Raw genomic sequence first — 21,503 nt, 5'->3', positions numbered from 1 at the left:
GTGAAGGGCCCCAAGATTCAGGTGGAGTAAACACCCGTGATATTATGAGATCAGGTCTGGGTGGAGTTGTAGTGGTAGTGGGGGTGGGGGTACTACTGATAAGTCTAGCAGTGTCCCAACCAGTGTTGGCACGCCATACCAGAGCTATAAAAATAACTCTTGCCTTGTCCCGTTTGATTTTCAGACTGGGCTGTGTCTGTGCAGCGAGCAAAACTGATGGCATTTCCTGTTCTGCCTCATTGTCAACAGGTTTACCTGGGGAGATCCCCACCTTTGGGAGATGAACCTAGTGACCTCTGGATGAAGGGACCACTCAGGGTGAGAGGAGAAAGATCTGGGGAGGTGATCTGCCAGGGCATTCTGGACTCCTGGAAGATGGAAAGTCTCAAGGTGGATTCAGGGTGTTACGCAGAAGTCCCATAGAAGTCTCGTACTGGAAATCAGGGTCTGGTGCTGCACAGAGTGGTGTGGGAGCCTGCCTATCAGAAGCAACCCAGTATGACCAGTGGGATGACAGACCCAGTATTGGGGAAAACCCCGATGTGTTCCAGAACGGCCATTGCATAAGCCACTGTCCACCTGGCCAGGTACCAGTGGGAGAGATGGATACCGGTGGCAGTTCTTGGGATGGGCATAGGGCTCACCTCAGACTCCAAAGAAGAGTCCTCCTGACGTGATCACGGGGGAGCAGCACCCCTCACTTCTGCTGTTGGGTGCCAAAGATCCGGGGACTGATGCTGAACTGGGGATGACCTTGCAGAAAAAAAAGCAGGGTTGGCTTACCCCTGTAAGGTACTGAAAGTCCCAGTGCCAGGAAGGAGTTTGGGGCACCATGCTCTCTCCTGCTCATGCTCATCAGAGCTGGTGGTTGTCCCATTGTGGTCAACGGTACCGGGATGGATAAGTCCCTGGCAACTGCAAAGGCCTCCGGGGGAGAAGGCACTGTGATTCCATTGATGCTGCAATGACTTTCTGGCGTCAGGGCAGGTCCTGCACTCAACATCCCTCTGTGCAGAGTCAAGGGTGCCACTATGAGACTGGAGGTGGAGTGGCCTGATGCAGGTCACACTCCACTACCCTTCCCCTTCTTTGCCTTTCTGCTGCACTGGATAGCGCCCTCTCAGACAGCTGGTTTTTATGTTTCTTCCTTGGCACTGGAGATGGAGAACGGTGCTGGGAAATGTGCGGTGCTGGAGGGGCACTTTGCACCAAGGCCAAAGTGGTTGGTGCTGAATCTGAGCAACTTGGCTCCAACGCTGGTCTAAGAGTGGCTACCATTAGGATAACCCTCAGTCAAGCCTCTCCATCTTTCTTCGTACGAGGCTTAAAGTCCTGACAAATCTGACAGTGCTCCTCTCCCAGACACTTCAGACAACTGGAGTGTGGGTCGCTCAATGCTCTTACGTGAGCCTCTCCCAGAGGCTTCAGACAACTGGAGTGTGGGTCGCTCACTGGCATAGGCTTGCCACAAGGTTTGAAGCCTGGGGACAGGGGCATTAGAATAAAATAAATTAAAAATTAGATCAATCCAGCTACATTGCACAGGGCTGTGAAAAACTGTGTGCCCTGAGTACAGTAGTTATGTTGACCTAGCCCCTGGTGTAGATGCGGCTAGGTCGATAGAATTACTCCGCCGACCTAGCTGCTGCCGTCTCTCAGATAGGTGGATTAACTACATTGACAAAAACCCCTTCTGTTGATGCAGGAAGTCTCTATACTATGGTGCTACAGTGGCACAGCTGCAGCGTTGTAGCTGTGTCGCTGTAGCATAAACATGGCCTCAGCTACCATCGTGTAAGTTTAACTTCTACCTCTAGTATGGAGTTCTCAACTGGGGGGCAGGGCCCCCCAAAGGGGGCAGAAAATGTACTCTGGGGGCGTGAGACACTTTAGGAAAAAAGGTTACTGCACACATTTTACCCACAGGAAGTAATAACTAGCAAAGCTGATTCTTCCAGACATATCGGGTCTTCAGATGGTGCTTTGCATTTTGAGATTTCTGTTCAGTTTGCACAGCATTATACAAAGTTGCCGCCATCTGCATGTTAATCCATTTGCTCTGATGTGGTGTGCACATTTAATTATAAGCATTGACCACAACAGCACTTTTGTTCTTGTTCTTATTACAATGGATCATTGGCTCTGTTTGAATCAATGCCTTACTGTTTTTAATATTTAGTGAGTTGCAGGGTTTGTTTTTGTTTTTTGACAGCATCACAATGTTATCGGATTAAGGAAACACAGTGGACGTAGTTAGCTTTGATTTTAGTAAAGCACTAAATATGATTAATTCTTGCTCGTTAAGACTGTTCAGATAAGGTAGAAACGGTTGCAAATACACCTGTTGAAAGCTCAGACAAAACAGTAATGGTTATCAGCAAAGTAAGTAAGTGGGTGTGGAAGGACCTGACAATGGGATAACCACATGGATTGGTGTTAGGTCCAGTTTGTGATCAGTGATCTAGCAGAGGGAGTTGAAGAATTTCAAAAGTTAACCTACATGGGGAAGTAGAGAAACTGAGGAGAGAAAGAGAGACAGTTCAGAAACTGACAGAAAAAACTTTGACTGTATTTGAAAAATATGCAATCTAATGCATTAGGAGAAAAATCTAGAGACAGATTGGATGAAGAAATCTGTAAAGCAGTAGTGGTAAAAGTCAAATAGAGAGCTAATTAGACGAGTTTAGCATGAGAAGCAAAAAGACAAATACAAAATTCTAGGCTGCAGTCTGTGTGAACCAGAGCAGGAAAATAATTATTCCTCTGAGGCTCAGGTCAGAGTGCATCTGGAACACTGCAATAAAATGGTGCTCATAGTTGAAAGACTGTGGTGGGATATCAGAGGAATCCAAGGGATTTAGAGGATTTTTTTAGGGATTTTTTTTTTTAAATTATACATGCATAGTTTGAGATGAACTCACTCACCTTGTGCAGTAACAATGGTTCTTTGAGATGTATCCCTCTCTAGGTGCTCCACTGTAGGTGTGCTTGCGTCCCTGTGCTGTGACTGGGGAACTTCGGTAGCAGTGTCTGTTAGGCCCGTACATTTGCTGTTCCTCCTCATGCCCTGCCACGAAGCTAGTCAGTGTGTGCGGGCTAATCCCCCTCAGTTCCTTCTCTACTGCAGTCATTGACAAAAACTCTGAAGGAGAGGGGAGGAGGGTGGGTTGTAGAGCACCCAAAGGGGCACTCATGTTGAAGAATCATCGTTCTTGCACAAAGGTGAGTAACTTCAAAGTAGTGTCCCTACGGGTGCCTCACTGTAGGTGACTCCCAAGCAGTACCGTGTTCTGCAAAAGCGTGGATGGATGTCCATGTTGCCGCTCTACAGATCTGAGACAGGGACATTCTTGAAAAAAGTGACCTAGTGGAGTGTGTACAAATAGAGTCTGGAGGGGTCATGTTGCAAGATTGGTAACACCGATGCAAGTTGAGACCCACTTGGAGAGCCTTTAGACTGATATTGCTGAGCCCTTCAACCTGTCTGCAACAGAAAGGAAAAGTCTGGGGGACTTCCTGAAGGCCTTTGTCCTGAACAGATAAAAGGCCAGGGCTCTCCTAGAGTATTCAATAGAGCCTCCCTGTTATCCTGGTGAGGCTTGGGGTAAATAAATTAAATTCATGTGAAACAGGTTACCTTAGGGATGAATTTTGGATGCAACCTGAGTGTAACCTTGTCTGGGGAAACTATTGTGGAGCGGGGTGAGGGGAGGATGAGTCATCAGAGCTGCTCTCTCACTTATTCTCCTGGCTGATGTAATTGCTACCAGGAAGGCTGTTTTCACTAATAGGTAAGTCAGCGAACAGGTGGCCATGGGTTCGAAAGGAGGCCGTGTCAGTCTTTTCAGTACCAGATTTAGGTCCCACATGGGGGTAGGAAGTCGAGGTTGTGGGAAGTTTACTATACCTTTGATGAACCTGTTAGTAGTTGGGTGTGTATCCCTCAACAGGTCAGTGGAAAGCTGTTATAGCATTAGGTGGACCCTGAGAGAGCTTAGAGATGGATCCCTAAAGAGATCTGTACTATGCATAGTCCAGGATATGTGAAGAATCACCACTGTTGGGGAGAGCTGTTGGGACATGCACCAAATATGGAACCTGGACCATTTTTACACTCCAGTACATCTTGTAAAGGATTTTCTACTGTTTAATAGAACTTCTTGAACCTCCCTTGACCAGTAGCTTTTTTTAGATGTTGGAACCAAGTAGGAACCATGCCTTGAGGTAGAGAATCCCCAAGTTGGGATGCAGGAGAGGTCCTCCGTTCTGCGAGAGACTGTGTGGAATGGGCAGGAAAGGGTTCGACGGGCACGTCACAAGGTGTGACAAGTAAGGCTACCAGATCTGTCTCAGCCAAGTAGGAGCAATCAGAATGACATGACCTCCGTCCCTTTTTATTTTCAGTAGGACCTTTGACAGTAGGGGAAATGGAGGAAAGGCATAGAGAAAGTCCCTGTCCTAGAGAAGGAGGAGAAGCATTGCCCAAGGAGTGTTGTCCCATCTCTGCTCTGGAGCAGTGGTGGGGACATTTCTTGGTCAGGAGAGTGGCAAACAGGTCTGTGGACGGTGTTCCCCAATGTCTGGGTAGGTCATGGAGTACTGTCGGGTCTATCTCCCACTCATGGTCATGCAGGAATTTGTGATTTAGACTGTCCCCTATCAACGGTGTGCACCAACTGCATAGCTTCGTCACCACCATGCAGAGAGAGGGAGACCTGTCTCCCGTATGACGACTGATTTTGTACATACTGGCTATGTTGTCTGTTAGGCTCTTTGATCAGCAGGAGGAAATGAGCACAGGTGTTCCTGACTGCTCTTAGCTCAAGGAGATTGATTTGAAGGGATATCTTCATGGATGACTATTTGCCTTGTGTTGTGAGGCCATGCAGATGTGTGCCCCACCCTATAAATGTGACGGAGGGTTTTGTGAGAAGGGGATTCCTTTCCAAATGTTGGCTGGGTCCTTCCATTAGTCTAAGGAATTTGTGGTGGCTGGTGACAGAAGTTTATCCAGTCTGTCGCTGCTTGGTCTGTAAACTGAGCTAAACCACTTCTGAAAGGATCACATGCGAAGTCTGGCATGTGGGCTTACCGCTGTGCCCGTTGCCATATGCCCCAAGAGTTGGAGGCCAAGTGTGGCTGATATTTGTGGGCTGCTCTGAACAGACTCCACGAGCATGACCAAGGAGAGGAACCTGTGTTGAGGCAAGAGAGCTCTGGACTGTAATGAATCAAGATCAGCTCCTATGAATTCTAGGTGTTGCACTGGGACAAGGGTTGACTTCTGGGTATTGATCTGTAGGTCCCGTTCTGTAAATAAGTGCACTGCAGCTTTGGTGACTTTTTGAGCCTCCTGGAGAGATCAGGCTCTGAGGAGCCAATTGTCAACATATGGGTAAATCACACTCCCAAGGGATCGTAAGTGGCCACCATTGAGAGAATCTTGGAAAACACTCTCCGGGCCAATGATAGCCCAAAGGGGAGCACCCTGTATTGGTCTTGTCCCAGAGCGAATCTGAGAAATTGTCTGAGTTGGTAGGACTGAGATATTAAAGTAGGCGTCCTGATGGTCAAGGGCCAAAACCAGTCTCCCTGTTCCAGTGCTGGAACGATTGTTTATAACATGACCATCTTGAACTTTTGAGCCATGAAAAACTTGAGCTCCGAGGTCCACTATGGGTCTCCAAACACCCTTTCTTTTGGATATTAGGAAATAAGAGCAGAATCCTTTGCCTCAGATTTTGAGGTACTGGTTCTATGGCTCCTAACTGGAGGAGACTACCTACCTTTTGTCATAATAAACTCTCGAGAGAAGGGTCCCTGAAGGATGGGGAAGGGTGTTGTGGAGGGGGTAAGAAGGTACAGTGGATCAAGTACAGAGTTTGAACAATCTCTAGGATTCTTTGGTCTGATGTTATGCATTCCCAAGCACTGCGGAACACTGCTAATCGGTGGTCAAATGGGTGTAAAGCAATGGTCAGCTATATCAGTGTGGGGGGGGGGGGCGGAAGGAGGAGAATGGCACAACATGCCTCATCCATCTGTCAAAACTGGTATTTGGACGTAGAGGGCTGGGATAAAGAAGCCTGTAGGCCAGATTTGCTCTTGGAAATTTGCCCTTTTTCTGCAGCTCATAGTGGTGTTGAGCCATATATTGAGGCGTGTGTGGTCTACGCTGGGACTGGGAACTGAACAGTCTTTGTCCTGGCGAGTTGATGCCCAGCAACTGGCTCTAGAGTCCTTCAGGATATGAAAGGAGGCATCAGTCTTCTCCGCAAAGAGCTTCATGACCTCAAAAGGGAGGTCTTCAGCTGTAGACTGTACCTCCGAGAAAGCTTGAGAGATGGAGCCAAGATACCTGTCACATCACCACCGCCATGGAGATGGACCTAGTCACCATTTTGGCTGCACTGAGGAAAGACTGCAGCAATGTCTTCACCACTAACTGGCCCTCCTGGACAATGGCCTTAAATTGGTCATTATGAGACTCCAGCATCCATTCAATAAAAATGAATTCAGAAGAAAAAAAAACATAACTATAACTGGGAACTAAGAACTATAGAAATCAAATTGAAGTAATGTAGTCTTAACATACTGCGAATAGCTCTGTCACTAGCTGGGGTGGATGAGAAAAAAAACTGAGGGGAGTTAGCTTGCATGTGCTAGCCTCATAGTGTAGCATGAGGAGGGGCAGTGAATGTGTAGGACCTAACGGACACAGCCACAGAAGTTCCCCGATTAGCAGCACAGGGATGCAAGCACACCTAAACTGGAGCATCCATAGGGATGCCACTCGAAGAATTAGGAGATAACAGATTTGCAGCAATGGAACACACATCAGGCTGTTTCAACTCTTAGGAGCAAGGAGTACTACTTGATATTTAACTGCTTAGCTTCTGTCTTTTACAACAATTTCTATCAGTACAAGTAGCTTAAATAAGGAGGACACATGCCACAGGTTAAACTTTGAAGATTATCTGTGCCTATGAATTATTCATATGAATAACTTTCAGGTATTTTCATACAATTCATTAATATGTAAATACAAAGTGAATTCACCTGAACAACTGACTTTAAGAATGAGTTACAGGTTTGAGAAGGACATTTCTCCTAGCATGATTTGCTATAGTTCAGCCCTTAAAGTAATTGCATGGAATTGTTACAAAAACAGTAAGTGGTTTATAAAATGTAATTTTATTTAATGTTACTTTGCTGTTACATAGGGCATAACATTTTCACAAGGCTTTTTTGGGACTACAATCAATGATTAGCAACACAATATAGTGGTCCAACTCTAAACAACAATCACTGGACAAACTTGACACCTTCTCACATGTGCACAAATCTGCATGGAAAAGTACTAAATGTTATACTTGAACATGTGAACTTGAATTGGTTTTCCCATTCCAGTGTATTAAGAAATGACATGCACTTTAATCTGCCAAAAAGCACTGTCTGTATTCCAGCAGTTCCATGCTGCTTCTAGCACATAGTAAAGTGAATACCAAAACTACAAAGGCAGGAGTGTAAGTGACTTTTATTGGGAAGGGATATCAACTTATAAACGCAGCAACTGAAGACTGAGTAAGAAGAGACCCTCATTTTCACACAGACATACAGTAGCCCCTGCAGTATATTACACAGAAGGCAACTCAATTTGTAATTCTCAATCTAAAAATGCCAAAAACTTTCCATCTGGCCCAATACTTTCATAACCCTCATGAAAAGAATACACAGTAGCATGTGAAAATCAGTTACTGAAAGGAAACCCTGCAGAATAAGAGGGAATGTGGAGAATTAGAAAGCTATGTTGAACACTCTTTAGTTGCAATTAACTACATTTTAATATCTTTACTGTAATACAAAACACAGTCAACTTGCAGGAACTGGTTCAGATTTTTGTTTTTAAATACCAGGTACACTTTAGTCCGCTACATAAGTGTTTGGAAATTACTTATGTTTATATGAAATGAAGCTATTAATACTTTTCTACAGCAGTAACCGCACACAGGGAAGGCCAGGACAAACACAAATCAAGGAATGGAGTTTTCCCAAAGCTGCAGTGTGAAAAGACTATAAACTGATTTCCATACACATGGATGGGTTCTCTTTGCTATAGGAAATCCAAGTGGAGCTATAAGGAATGGAGACGTGTAAAAAGGTTTCTTGAGAAGGGAAGAGAGAATGACACACCCCATGTGCAGTTTAGTTTTCTGCACCTTCTGCAGCATCACATTCTTCTCCTGCATTGTCTGATGTCCATAACTAGAAATAAGAAAAAAGCCACATCAGCCTGAAAACTTACTCATCTACCCTCCAGGTTAGCACCAACTGTCCTATTCCTAAAGTCAAGGACTAGATGGGAGAAGTTCTACATTTGTTAAGTGGTATGGTTTGGAGGTGTAAAGCTCTGTTGCTTTAATTTGCAGAGTTTCCACTGGCTTACTGTGAGCACCTTCTCATCCATAGGGCACAGCCATATACATAACTGTTTAAGATTTAACCAGCCAAAGTGGACATAATGCTAAACAAATACAGATCTGTTTAATATATGGTACCCAATTATACTATTGGCACTTAAGAAATACGTAAGTCTGTTTGACTGGCACCCCCCCACCCCCATAAAAGAACATTGTTCTCCGGAATGTCAACCTCTCTGGTTGCACTTTCACCTCACAAGTCAAAGTCACAATTCCTATTGTTATGGAAACCTACAGTGAGGAATATTGCTGGGAGTATGTAGCTAGCTGTCCCTTAGACAGTTAACATGGTATACAGTTGGTGCACCTTAAATTCATTCCAGTTTTAGAAGTATTAAAAGTTCCAGCTGTATTCCCCATTTAAGTACGGGGAATATTGCTGGAACCAGTAATACCTTTAAGACAGTTAACTTTTTTTCCATTCTTGTCTTAATGACTGGATTATCATTGTTTCCACCAGATTTATAGTACTATCTGCTAAGTCAAGGCAGCCTGCTAGTCTTATGATGAAAGTGAAGTTGTATTTAGCGAAACGGAAACTGGACTAACTCATGCTATTTTTTTAGTCCAAACCAAGTTTGAATCTGCCACAGATTAGTTTTATGCAATTAATTTTTCACACTAAAGTTTAAATTAGACATCAACCTACTTATGAAAGTAAATCTTCAATACAGTACATTCATAATAGGCCTAAATATCAAGATGCTCAGTGCTAGATAAAGACCATGTTTTGGTTTTATCACACAAATGAGGTCTAAATATAGCTATTATACAATTACAGCTATTGGACCAATTAGCACAAAAGGGCAACTTACTGTTAGGTTGTCTCTAAGCAACTGCATGATGAGAGTACTGTCTTTGTATGAGTCTTCGTTCAGCGTATCAAGTTCTGCGATAGCCTCATCAAAAGCCTGGAATAATTAAGTTGTTTTTCATATTTACATTGAGGTACTGATTATGAATATTCCTATTAGTGTTACTATGGGTGGATATTAAAGGGACAATTCAAAATTAAGTTTAACCTTTTTCCATGAAGACAGCTTTATTAAACAAGCATGCAGCATTGAAGAAAGTGAAAAGAATTTCATTGATTTGCATTGTCCAAATTGGAAAGATAGCTTAAAACAGCACAAATCTTGTATGTTTAAAATTCTTTCAGTAACAAATACTGTAAACTAAAGTTGACAGTGTCCCTTTAAGTCAGTTGACAGTAGGCACCTGCAAATCAAATATATTAAATGAAATAGAATTTTATTGTACAAGACAGACTGATCAATTCACATTATTCAGATTAGCTTTCATTAATTAGAATTACCCTCCTTCCAAAAAAGATACAGAAACTTACTGTCTTAGCCAGCGTGCAGGCAAGCTCAGGGTTGTTGAGGATCTCATAGTAAAATACAGAAAAGTTAAGAGCTAGGCCCAAACGAATTGGATGTGTAGGTTGCATCTCTTTCTTGCTGATGTCAAACGCCTCCTGATAAGCTGCTTGTGAATTTTCTATTGTTTCTGTTGAGAAACAGGAACATTTCAACATAAAAAGGGGGATGATACAGAGAAAAGTGAAAGCCGAGGCCCTCACCCTAGCTTCAAATACCTCCTCAGAGAAATGCTTAGCCTCTCATTATTTAGACTGAAATAAACAGTTGCATTGGCTTAATTAAGGGTGGGACTTTTAAATTGGTGCAACTGTGTACTGACATTTATAGGCTCAAACGAAATCGATATTACACACAAAAAACCATGTTAAGATTGCAAAGTGAAGGACCCAGGAAATCCCAGAACTATGGTTGCCCATGTAACCTTTGTTTAGCCCTCTTACGTGTATGAATCTTTAATTACATGATCACATACAATTTTTCCACAGGACCCTAACAGACAGGGTGGAGCTGCTCTGGGGATGCATCAGGGTTATGTAGTAAAGGAGGTTGGTGTCTATAGCACTCCTGCTTTGTTTGTTGCAGAAGCTGGAAGGTGTACATAGTAAATGAGGCAAATGATAAGGGGAAAAAAAAAAAAAAAGACGTGTTTATGGTCAAGGCTATTTAATACTGCCCTGGAAATTTGGATTCTATCCCTGCCACAGAGTTTCTATGATGGTAGGTAGGTCACTTTAAAAAAAAAAAAAAAAAAAAACGCCCAAACTTTTCACAGGTAGTCACTAATTGTGTGTTCCTCATTTTCTGGGTGCCCAAATTGAGATCTTGGCATCTGATCTGAAAAACTGCTGAGCACTCACATCAGTGGGAGCTGTGCTTTCAACATATGAAGTGGGATATAATACAAAGAACTCAATTGGGTATTAGACTTATCTAACTGGGCAACGAAATTAGTGAATACTTTTGACCATATCATTGTGACTGTTCCCCATCTCTAAAATTGGGATAATACTTGCTCACTCTTCCCATCTCACAGGCGTATTGTGAAAATAAATTCAGTAACACTTGTAAAGCACTCTACTATATACTATTGTGATGACTGCCACAGAAAAGCTTACGAGGAAATAACTGTCTATAGAGCAGCACTTGAATTATGAGCAGTAAAGACAGGGGGCCATGCACTGAGCAACGAGAAAACTAAACTTCTCATTAAATGAGCACAGTTCATTCTATGCACTGAATGAGGCAGAGGTCCTATTGCAAAAATAATGTGATCATGTAAATAAGGACTATCATACTGGTACAATTTATTAGACAATCTGTACGCACCTCCTATAGGATAATAGGGTAGTAAGGAATAGCCAGCATAGATATATCAAAAACAAATATGCCAAACAAACAATGTTTTTTGATAGGGTTACTGGCCTAGTGAATGTTGGGGATGTGGGGGAGATCTGATATATCTTGATTTTAATGAGGCTTTTGACAGTCCTACATGACATGCTCATAAGCAAACTAGGGAAATGTGGTCTAGATAAATTTGCTCTAAGGTGGATACATAACTGGTTGAAAGGCCATACTCAAAAAGTATACCTTCCCTTGGAGCATGGGGCACGGGTCACTTACAGATTTGAATTCAAGTAGTGGTGAATTCTCTGACTTGAAAGTCTTTAAATCAAGATGTGAGGACTTCAGTAACTTAGCAAGAGGTTATGGACCTACTGCAGGAGTGGGCAGGTGAGGTTCTGTGGCCTGTGATGGGCAGGAGTAGTTGTCAAACTGGGAGGGGCATATCTATTGAGATCCTGCACGGGGTCTGGTACTATTCAATATTTTCATCAACAAATTAGATAATGAAGTAGAGAGTATGCCAACAGAATCTGTGGATGAACTAAGCTGGGAGGGGTTACAAGAACTTTACAGGACAGGATTAGCATTCAAAATGACCTTAAACTGGAAAATTAGTCTAAAAACCCCCAACATGAAAATCAATAAAGACCAGCGCAAAGGACTTTACTTAGGAAGGGAGGAAAAGGAAAAAAAAAAAAAAAAAAAAAAGACTACAAATTGGGAAATAACTGGCTATGCAGGTGTACTGCTGAAGGATCTGGGGACTATAGTGGATCACAAATTGAATATGAGCCAACAAACATGCAGCTGCAAAAAAGGCTAATATTCTGAGGTGTATTAAGAGGAATGTTTATGTAAGACATGGAAGGTAGTTGTCTTGCTGTACTGGGCATTGGTGAGGCCTCAACTGGGCACCACACTTCAGGAAAGATGTGGACAAATTGGAGAGAGTCGAGGAGAGCAATAAAAAGTGATAAAAGATTTAGAAAACCTGAGCTATAAAAAGAGATTGAAAACTGGGCATGTTTAATCTTGAAGACGACAGAGGGGACCTGATAAGTTTTCAAATGTATGTTAAGGGCTCTTATAAAGAGGACAGTGATCAATTGTTCTCCATGTCCATTGAAGGTAGGACAATGCTAAACCCGCAGTATAGGAAATTTAGGTGGGATATTGGGGGGGGGGGGGGAACTAACTAAGGATAGTTAAGCTCTGGAATAGGCTTCCATTGGAGCTTTTTAAGAACAGGTTGGACAAACCCCTGTTAGGGATGGTCTAGGTTTATTTGGCCCTACCCCAGTGAAGGGGGATGGACTTGATGACCACTTGAGGTCCCTTCCAACATTCTATGATTCTATAGTGTAAATGTACAGGCAACCTGAATTCTGGTATTTAACTTCCGAGTTCTTGACTTTACAACCTTGAAAACTGTATTTTAAACAATTTGTATTTCCTAGTTTTTTAAAAAACTAAAAACAAATTCCTCCCTGTGGCATCATATTGACACCCACATAGATCAGCAGGAACCATTAGATACACCATGCACCTCTGCCACTTGAGCTAATGGAATAGCTCATATTGTTAGTCCCCTCAAGAATTTGGAGAAGTGTGCGCCTTAATGGGCATTTCTGCCTGCCTGCCTGCCCCCCCCCTTCTCCCTCCCACCAAACTTAACTCCTTTTTCCACATACCCTCCTTCACCCTGTCCCTGTTTCTTTCCCACACCTGGCTCCTGTCCCAGTCCCAGTCTACATTCTTCAGGCTTCTCATCGCTCTCCGACTCTGGCTCTCAGTCTATATCCTTGTTCTGTGTCCCAATCTCCCTCCCCAATTCCTACCAGTCTCTAGCCCCAGTTTCCTCATCCCAATCTACTTCCTCTCAAAGGTCTGGTTTTTGTCTCATCTGCATTATAGTCAGGCAGATTCCTCCTCCATGCTACCTGGGCCCATCAGGGGGATCACTGAGGGGACAGGAGACAAAGTCTCAGTGCTCTCATTTGAGGTGTGTGAATCCAGGCTGGCTTGCAGCAGTCCAGAGCTGCGGTAACAGGTAAAGTCCTGCTCAGCCCTGGGCTGGAGCATACTCAGTGCAGATGGAACCTTCAAGGAAGTTAGCTGTTAAAAATTAAGCAGTCCCTATTGGACATGTGGGAAGTACAATTCTTCAGAGGCTTTATAACAGCCAAATTTGGGTAGATATTCACAGGGATGGAACAGGCACACCCCTGACACAAAAGCCACCTCCTGCCAAATTTCAAATCTGTGCGCCAAAGCTTTTCAAAGAAAAAAAGACATCAGAATTTTGTTGCATGGGCAAAGCATTTTTCTCTGTTGTTGTTTTCAGAAACTACTGAACCAGTTTGGCTCAAAATTTCTAAACAAATTTAGCCTGAGGCAGACACCTGACAGAAAATTTTAACCCAAACTGTTTGACAAAGTTATAAGCCACTGAAAACAGGGTCTTATTACGGAAAATGTCAGGGAATGTTAATACCACAGAGTATCCACACAGGGATTTGCATCAGTTTACAAAAATGGGTTTTAAAACCCAAGTTTTAATTACTGCAACACCTGTGCTTAGACAAGTCCTTAGAGTTATATTGGGTACTGGAGATTAAAATGGAGGTAAGACTATCATCATGGAAGCTGAACAAAGATAGTGTTGACAGCTTGATTACATTCAATGATAGCCTTATACAAAGTTTTTCCCTTGATGCTATGGTACCAGCTTTGAGACTCTGCTACAGTCCTGTTAGGGCCAAGGAATTCAAAAATTTTAGACTCAGTTCTCATTTACATCAAGGCCTCTTTACACCATTTTACATTTGCACCCATTTTGAGGTCCCTTTACACTGCCAGAAAAAGTGTAATGAGGCCTTTGTGTAAGTGAAAAATCAGCTCCATGCCCCTCCCTCTCATCTGGTTTAAACGGATTCATCTGCAACTGGTTAACACCCTATCAGCAACCCATTCTGTTCAATGGCTAGCCAGAAATATTGACAGCTCAGCTCCTCAGGGACTGGCAAACTCCCTTCTCTATCAGGGCAGAACTCCAGGACTACCTTTTGGTTTGAGCTGTGTGAAGTTATCACTAATTCTTAATACCTGCCCAAGCTTTTATATTGCCCTTGCTGTGACATCTGGGTACCTTACAGGATAGTTCTCTTACTTGTTCCAATGTGTCTTCTGAACATCTAGTTTAATTGTTATGGTGAACAATTTTCTATGGTCCACAGAACAGGTGTTGACTGCTAGCAGTATCAGAAGGCCCCGTATCAAGTAACGGGCTGTTTCTCCCCCCTCCCCGCAGTAAGTCCTAATGGCTGCTGAGGTTTCCTGAAGGACTGTAGTCCCTCAGGATCAGCAGCAGTAAGCAGACGAGAATCACAAAAAGGAGTGTACTATCTCTACCAGCATCAGACAGCTTAAGACTGGAGCTCACCATAAATGGTTTCTTGATAGGGTACCGGATTACTATTACTTTAGTATCACTTTGTCCATCTAGTTAGTAATTTAATTTACATTTGTCATCTTATTCAGGGTATGTGTACACTTAAAGCACTACAGCAGCACATCTGCACCGCTGTAGCGCTTCAGTGTAGACATTACCTACGCTGACAGGAGGGATTCTCCCGTTGGCATAGGTAATCCACCTCCCCGAGAGGGAGTAGCTACGTTGACAGAAGGATTTTTACACCCTTGGGAAACATAGCTGTACTGAAGTAAATTCCTAGCGTACATCATGCCTCATCTGACTCAAGGAGTCATGGCTTGACAGTTAAGTTTTGCCCAATTAAAACTATGGGTTGATAGGGTCAATGCAGATAGAAAGTTGTAGGCAGCTTCCTCTTTCCCTAATACCTCTAGCCTACTTACCCTGGGGGGGAGGAGGGGGGGAGAGAGGAGAGAATACAAGTATAGTATTAAGTATCTCTTAAGCCATTAGGTGACCTTTCACCTAAACAGTATTTTGAAAGTTTCAAATAAGCATTTCTTCAATAGCCATTCACGTAGGAGGAGGTAGGGGAAGGGACTACTACACGAAATTCCATTCCACCATACACTGAAGTTTTTCAGTAGAGAACACTTCAGGTCCAATAAAAGTCAACCTAAATTTTGAAAATTGGTACTGAGATCAGATCTAAACACAGTTCCTCTCCATTTTATTGGGTGGCATAGGAGTTATGAAAGTTAGTGACACATGCAGTGCATTCTAGCTCCTCTTTCCTCTCCCCACCACCTCAAAACAGAAGTAAGCGTTAACTATTTGAGCATGATTGAACACAGTATGCTTACGTTTTCTGTCATCTCCACATGCAACTTCAGCAAGGTATCGGAAGTAGTCTCCCTTCATCTTCAGGTAGAATACCTTGCTCTCTGGATTAGTTGCATTAGCTATTAAAAATTTGTCCAGCAGCTCCTAAAGCAGGAATAGGAGACATTAGCATGTTGCATGCACTGCAATGGAAGACCCTCCAAATACTGGTCTAGATAAAGTAATCCTGGTCATAGCACGTTGTGCATATGCAAAGAAGAAGCTTAGAGTAAAATCTGCAAAGTATTTAGAAGTTTTTTAACAATGTCTTTTAGACAAATGTATATTCACTTACCGAATCAGACTACTTGCATAGTAACAAACACTAAAGCCTAGAACATTTTAAAGTCTCCAGTTCGGTAAGCTGTCTAAAACATTGTGGAAAGAAAGTGATAGTAAGTTAGAAAAGGGCAAAAATCTAGTAGCAAATGGCAAGCCTGAATATATGCTTATGCACGAAGGAAGAATCCATGTATTCCAATAGAAAATAATTTCAACTGAAGATTAGTCTGAGACCAGTCCATTTCACTGGAAAAAAAACCAACACAATATCAGAAATTCAAGTCTCTTTAAAAAGAGGGAATTTTTATTTTCCACTTTACGGCCAAGACATGTGAGCAGGATTTTATTTACTGTTTTCTTAAGTGATATTCATTAGTCAATTATGACTAAACATTTAGGTGAGGAATATAAACTTGTCTGCCAGTTTGTTGTAGCTATCCAGCAAGCATGACATCCAGATTCAAATGAAAGCTTGCATCCCACAGAAAACAGTTTCTAGGCCTCATTGGTATAAATATAACCTTAAAATATGAACATATGTCTGAGCCTGGAGAATGCTGTATAAACCTGAAGCAGCTCAGACACATGAACCACCCAAGCAATCTCAACAGGAGATTAACGGAAACAGTGGGGCAATTTACAGGCCAAACGTTCAAGTGTACATGTGCATCATGCACACTTCATTTGTAGATGACATTATTTACTGATTCATATAATTTAAGGCCAGAAGGGACCATAAGGTTGTCTGACCTCTTGTACGCAAGGGCCAATAAATTTCATCCAGCTATCCCATACTGAACACAACATATGGTTGGCTAAAGCATATCTTCCAGAAAGCGCATCCAGTCTTGATCTGAAGACTTAGAGATGGAGAACCCACTACTATCCCAATGGCTAATCACCCTCATTGTTAAATTCAAAATTAAAAGCAATGCACACATTAGGTCTAGCTTCAACTTCCAGCCATTCGTTCTTGTTATACCTTTCCCTGGTAGACTGAAGATCCCCTTAGTACCCATATCCCATCTCCTTCCCACTCCCCAGGTACACTATAATCAAGCCACCTCAATCTTTTTGATAACTGAAGGCATTTTCTCCAGCCCTCAAAACCCCCTTTTCTGGCTTTCTGCTCCCAAAATCCTTTTACAAAAAAAAAGTGGACACTAGCACTGTACATAGTATTCCAATATCTGCCCCTCTAGTGCCATAGACAAAAGTAAAAATCATTTCCCTAGTCCTATTTACTACTCCTGTCTACATCCAAGGGCCATATTAGCCCTTTTTTCCACAGCATTATATTGGGAGTTCATGTTGAGTGGTCTGTCCAATACATTTAGTTGTATTAAAACATTTAGTTTGTAGGAGGCCAGTTTACAAAGTGATCCAGATCTCTGTGTTTGCGCTGTCACTTACTACTCAAATCTGCATGTCATCCTCAAATTTAATCAACAGTGATTTCATATTTACTTCCCGATCACTAATGAAAATTTTGAATAGCACTGTTGAACCTCACTGATTTGATGATTTCCCTATTGATTATTTTTTAAAGTCTGTCAGCTACCAGCTCTTAATTCATTTAAGATGTGCTCTGTTGACATTGTATAGTGCTAATTTTTAAAATCAGAATGTTATGCTTTACCAAAAAAAAAGCCTAAGTTTATTACATTTACATACTTGCCTAATCAACCAAACTTGTAATTCCAAAGAATGAAATCAGGTTTGACAAAATCAATTTTCCATAAAACTCTGTTGACTGGAATTATATTCCTATTCTCCATCATCTGAACTCTTAATTAGCTTTCCCATTATTTTGCCCAGGACTGATGTCATGTTAACCAGTTTATACTTCCTAGGTAATCTGGCTTAACCTCTTAATATTGGTGAAACGTTAGCACTCTTCCAGAACTTCCCTGGTATTCCAAGGTTTTTTTTAAAAAGTAAGCTGTTCATTCCCCTCAGCCAACTCCTTTGGGTCTTGTGGGTGCATGTTATTCAAGCCTGCTGATTTTAAAATGTTTATCCCTAGTAGATGTCTAAACATCGTCCTTTGTTACAAATAGACTGGATACTACTTCATTCTCTTGATATGAATACATCATCCTGATTCTTTCCAAATACAGAACAGAATTATTTACTGAACTCTTGTTTTTCTGCATCACTATTAATAATTTTACTATTGCCATCTGGTACAGGGGTGGGCAAACTATGGCCCGTGGGGGGCATCCGACCCTCGAGCTCCAGCTGGGGACCACTCCGTGCGGCTCCCGAAAGCCGCAGCATGTCCCCCTTCCAGCTCATACACGTAGGGGCAGTCATAGGGGTCTCCACTCCACACGCTGCCACTGCAGCTCCCATTGGCTTGGAACCACGGCCAATGGGAGCTGCAGGGGCAGCATCTGTGGATGGGGCAGCATGCAGCAGAGCCGCCTGGCCATGCAGGAGCTGGAGGGGGGACATGCCACTGCTTCCGGGAGCCGCTTGAGGTAAGCGCTGCCCGGAGCGGCGCCCGAGCCACCCTCCCACCCCCCACTGAACCGCTCAGTCCCAACCCGGAGAACCCTCCTGTACCCCAAATCCGTCATCCCCAGCCCAGACTCCCAGCTGGAGCCCTCACGCCCGCCCCTGCCCTGATCCCTCTCCCGCCCTCCGAACCCCTCAGCCCCAGCCCGGAGCACCCTCCTACACCCTAAACCCCTCATCCCCATCATGAGCCCTAACCCCCCCACCCCAATCCCAATTTCATGAGCATTCATGGCCCGCCAATTTCCATACCCAGATGTGGACCTCGGGCCAAAAAGTTTGCCAACCCCGATCTAATATCTGGCCAATACCATTGTCTTTTGTCCTATACATAAACTCTTTTTATTGTCCTGACGGCTGCCAGCCATGGATTTTCCTTGATTGATAAGGGAAGCTAAAGCAATTTTCTGCACTTCACAGTAAGAGATATAAATTGATAGTTACTTATTCTGTTTCCATGTGTTAGGTATTGCTTTTTTATTTCTAATTGCTTCCTTCATTTTACCACTGAACCCAGATGGACTTTTAAGCCAAGTTTGTCCTCTCTTGATTGTGGCATTTTGGACATACACTAAACTTTAAGTACTCCCAATTTTCATTCAGTTTTCTTTCCAAATTTTTGCTTCTGGTACATTTTGCTCATAATTTTCCTGTCACAATCACTAGTCCCTAGACAACCACAAACTTCCAGTCCAGTGATTAATCAATCTTTAAACTGTCCAAAATGATTACCTGTTATATATATGAAAGAAAGTCAAATATAGTAAAAATCTCAAATGAATCAAATCTCAATGGACAGAAATTTCATGTTTGAATAATAAGAGCATAACAGAAGGAATGTTACCAACCACCTGACTAGGATGGTGATGGTGATTTGAAATATGATAGAGGGGAATATGATAGAGATCTATAAAATCATGAATGGCGTGGAGAAAGCAAATAAGGAAGTGTTATTTACCCATTCACAATACAAGAACCAGGGATCATCCAATGAAATTAATAGGCAGCAGGTTTAAAAACATCAGAAGGAGGTACTTCTTCACACAGTATACAGTCAATCTGTGGACCTCATTGCTAAGGGATGTTGTAAAGGCCAAAAGTATAACTGAGTATTAGATAAATTAATGGAGGATAGGTCCAACAATAACTATTAGCCAAAATGGTCAGGGATGCAACCCCATGCTCTGAGTTTCCCTAAGCCTCTGACGGCCAGATGTTACTGAACAACAGAGGATGGATCACTCAATAATTATCCAGTTCTGTTTATTCCCTCTGAAGCATCTGGCATTGCCCACTATTGGAAGATCGGAAACTGGGCTAGATGGACCATTGGTCTGATCCACTATCCTTTCCAATATTCTTACCTTGTATTGGGTGCAGCACCTTGTGTGTTAGAAAAAACTTCAATAATTTTTAGAAATTCGTGCTTTACTGCTAGCTGCACGAGACCACCACCATACGTTCCCCAAACTCAAGACCCCTGAAATAATTTATCTTGACACATATTACATGATCTGACACTGCTGTTTGGAGGCTGCAGAAACTAGGGACCTTACCACAGAATCTATGGCCAGTCACAGCAGCATACAGACTCCTCATACATAATCCACTCTGGAAAAGTCCTTCCACCCCCAGAGAGACCCATGCTATTGGCTCACCATTCCAGTAGCCCCAGCAACATGACAGCAGCACAGCATTCCAGTGATGAACACTTGAATTTTTCTGTGAACCACACCCAAAGCAGCTGGATCACAGGTGGCTTTATTTCATCCTTCTCTACAAACTCAGATCAGAGACAGAGTTTTCAATTATTTCTGAAATAATTTACATGCTTCATTGCAATATTTAAACTTAAGTAATTGGCAAAGGTAATGGCTAAAGGGCAGAAATGGTGGTGGAATTAAATACGGTTATTCTTCCCCAAATGATACTACTGATTTAGCAGTTTTCAGAGTAGCAGCCGTGATAGTATGTATTTGCAAAAAGAAAAGGAGTACTTGTGGCACCTTAGAGACCAACAAATTTATTTGGAGCATAAGCTTTTGTGAGCTACAGCTCACTTCATCGGATGCATTCAGTGGAAAACACAGTGGGGAGATTTATATACATAGAGAACATGAAACAATGGGTGTTACCATACACACTGTAACGAGAGTGATCACTTAAGGTGAGCGATTACCAGCAGGAGAGCGGCGGGGGGGGGGGGGGGGGAGGAACCTTTAGTAGCAATAATCAAGGTGGGCCATTTCCAGCAGTTGACAAGAACATCTGAGGAACAGTGTGTGTGTGTGTGTGTGTGTGTGTGTGGGGGGGGGAAATAAACATGGGGAAATAGTTTTGTGTAACGACCCATCCACTCCCAGTCTGTATTCAAGCCTTAGTTAATTGTATCCAGTTTGCAAATTAATTCCAATTCAGCAGCCTCTCGTTGGAGTCTGTTTTTGAAGTTTTTTTGTTGAAGAATTGCCACTTTTAGGTCTGTAATCGAGTGACCAAAGAGATTGAAGTGTTCTCCGACTGGTTTTTGAATATTATAAATTCTTGACCACGGATTTGTGTCCATTTATTCTTTTACGTAGAGACTGTCCAGTTTGACCAATGTACATGGCAGAGGGGCATTGCTGGCACATGATAGCATATATCACATTGGTAAATGAGCAGGTGAACGAGCCTCTGACAGTGTGGCTGATGTGATTAAGCCCTCTGATGGTGTCCCCTGAATAGATATGTGGACACAGTTGGCAACAGGCTTTGTTGCAAGGATAGGTTCCTGGGTTAGTGGTTCTGTTGCGTGGTGTGTGGTTGCTGGTGAGTATTTGCTTCAGGTTGGGGGGCTGTCTGTCTGTAAGCAAGGACTGGCCTGTCTCCCAAGATCTGTGAGAGTGATGGGTCGTCCTTCAGGACAGGTTGTAGATCCTTGATGATGCGTTGGAGAGGTTTTAGTTGGGGGCTGAAGGCGATGGCTAGTGGCGTTCTGTTATTTTCTTTGTTGGGCCTGTCCTGTAGTAGGTGACTTCTAGGTACTCTTCTGGCTCTGTCAATCTGTTACAATACCCACCTGCTGAAGTGAAGTAATTGTAAGAACGCTTGATAGAGATCTTGTAGGTGTTTGTCTCTGTCTGAGGAGTTGGAGCAAAGGCAGTTGTATCATAGAGCTTGGCTGTAGACAATGGATCG

General features: G+C 42.8%; 1 protein-coding gene across 2 annotated transcripts in view; it reads right to left on the bottom strand.

Moving 5' to 3' along the window:
* Positions 1 to 7,178: 7,178 nt before the first annotated feature.
* The window catches only part of YWHAQ (tyrosine 3-monooxygenase/tryptophan 5-monooxygenase activation protein theta), a 45,894-nt gene continuing 31,569 nt past the window's right edge, over positions 7,179 to 21,503 (bottom strand). For both annotated transcript variants that reach the window (XM_074947672.1, XM_074947673.1), the window contains exons 3-6: positions 15,506 to 15,629; positions 9,826 to 9,989; positions 9,296 to 9,391; positions 7,179 to 8,265 (exon numbers count right to left, since the gene is read on the bottom strand). In XM_074947672.1, the coding sequence (XP_074803773.1) occupies positions 8,206 to 8,265; positions 9,296 to 9,391; positions 9,826 to 9,989; positions 15,506 to 15,629 (444 nt within the window). In that variant the 3' untranslated portion in view covers positions 7,179 to 8,205. The remainder of the gene's footprint in view (positions 8,266 to 9,295; positions 9,392 to 9,825; positions 9,990 to 15,505; positions 15,630 to 21,503) is intronic.

The sequence above is a fragment of the Natator depressus genome, chromosome 3, assembly GCF_965152275.1.
Source record: "Natator depressus isolate rNatDep1 chromosome 3, rNatDep2.hap1, whole genome shotgun sequence".
NCBI classification, from domain to species: domain Eukaryota; kingdom Metazoa; phylum Chordata; order Testudines; family Cheloniidae; genus Natator; species Natator depressus.
This window is presented reverse-complemented; position numbering and strand designations above follow the sequence as displayed.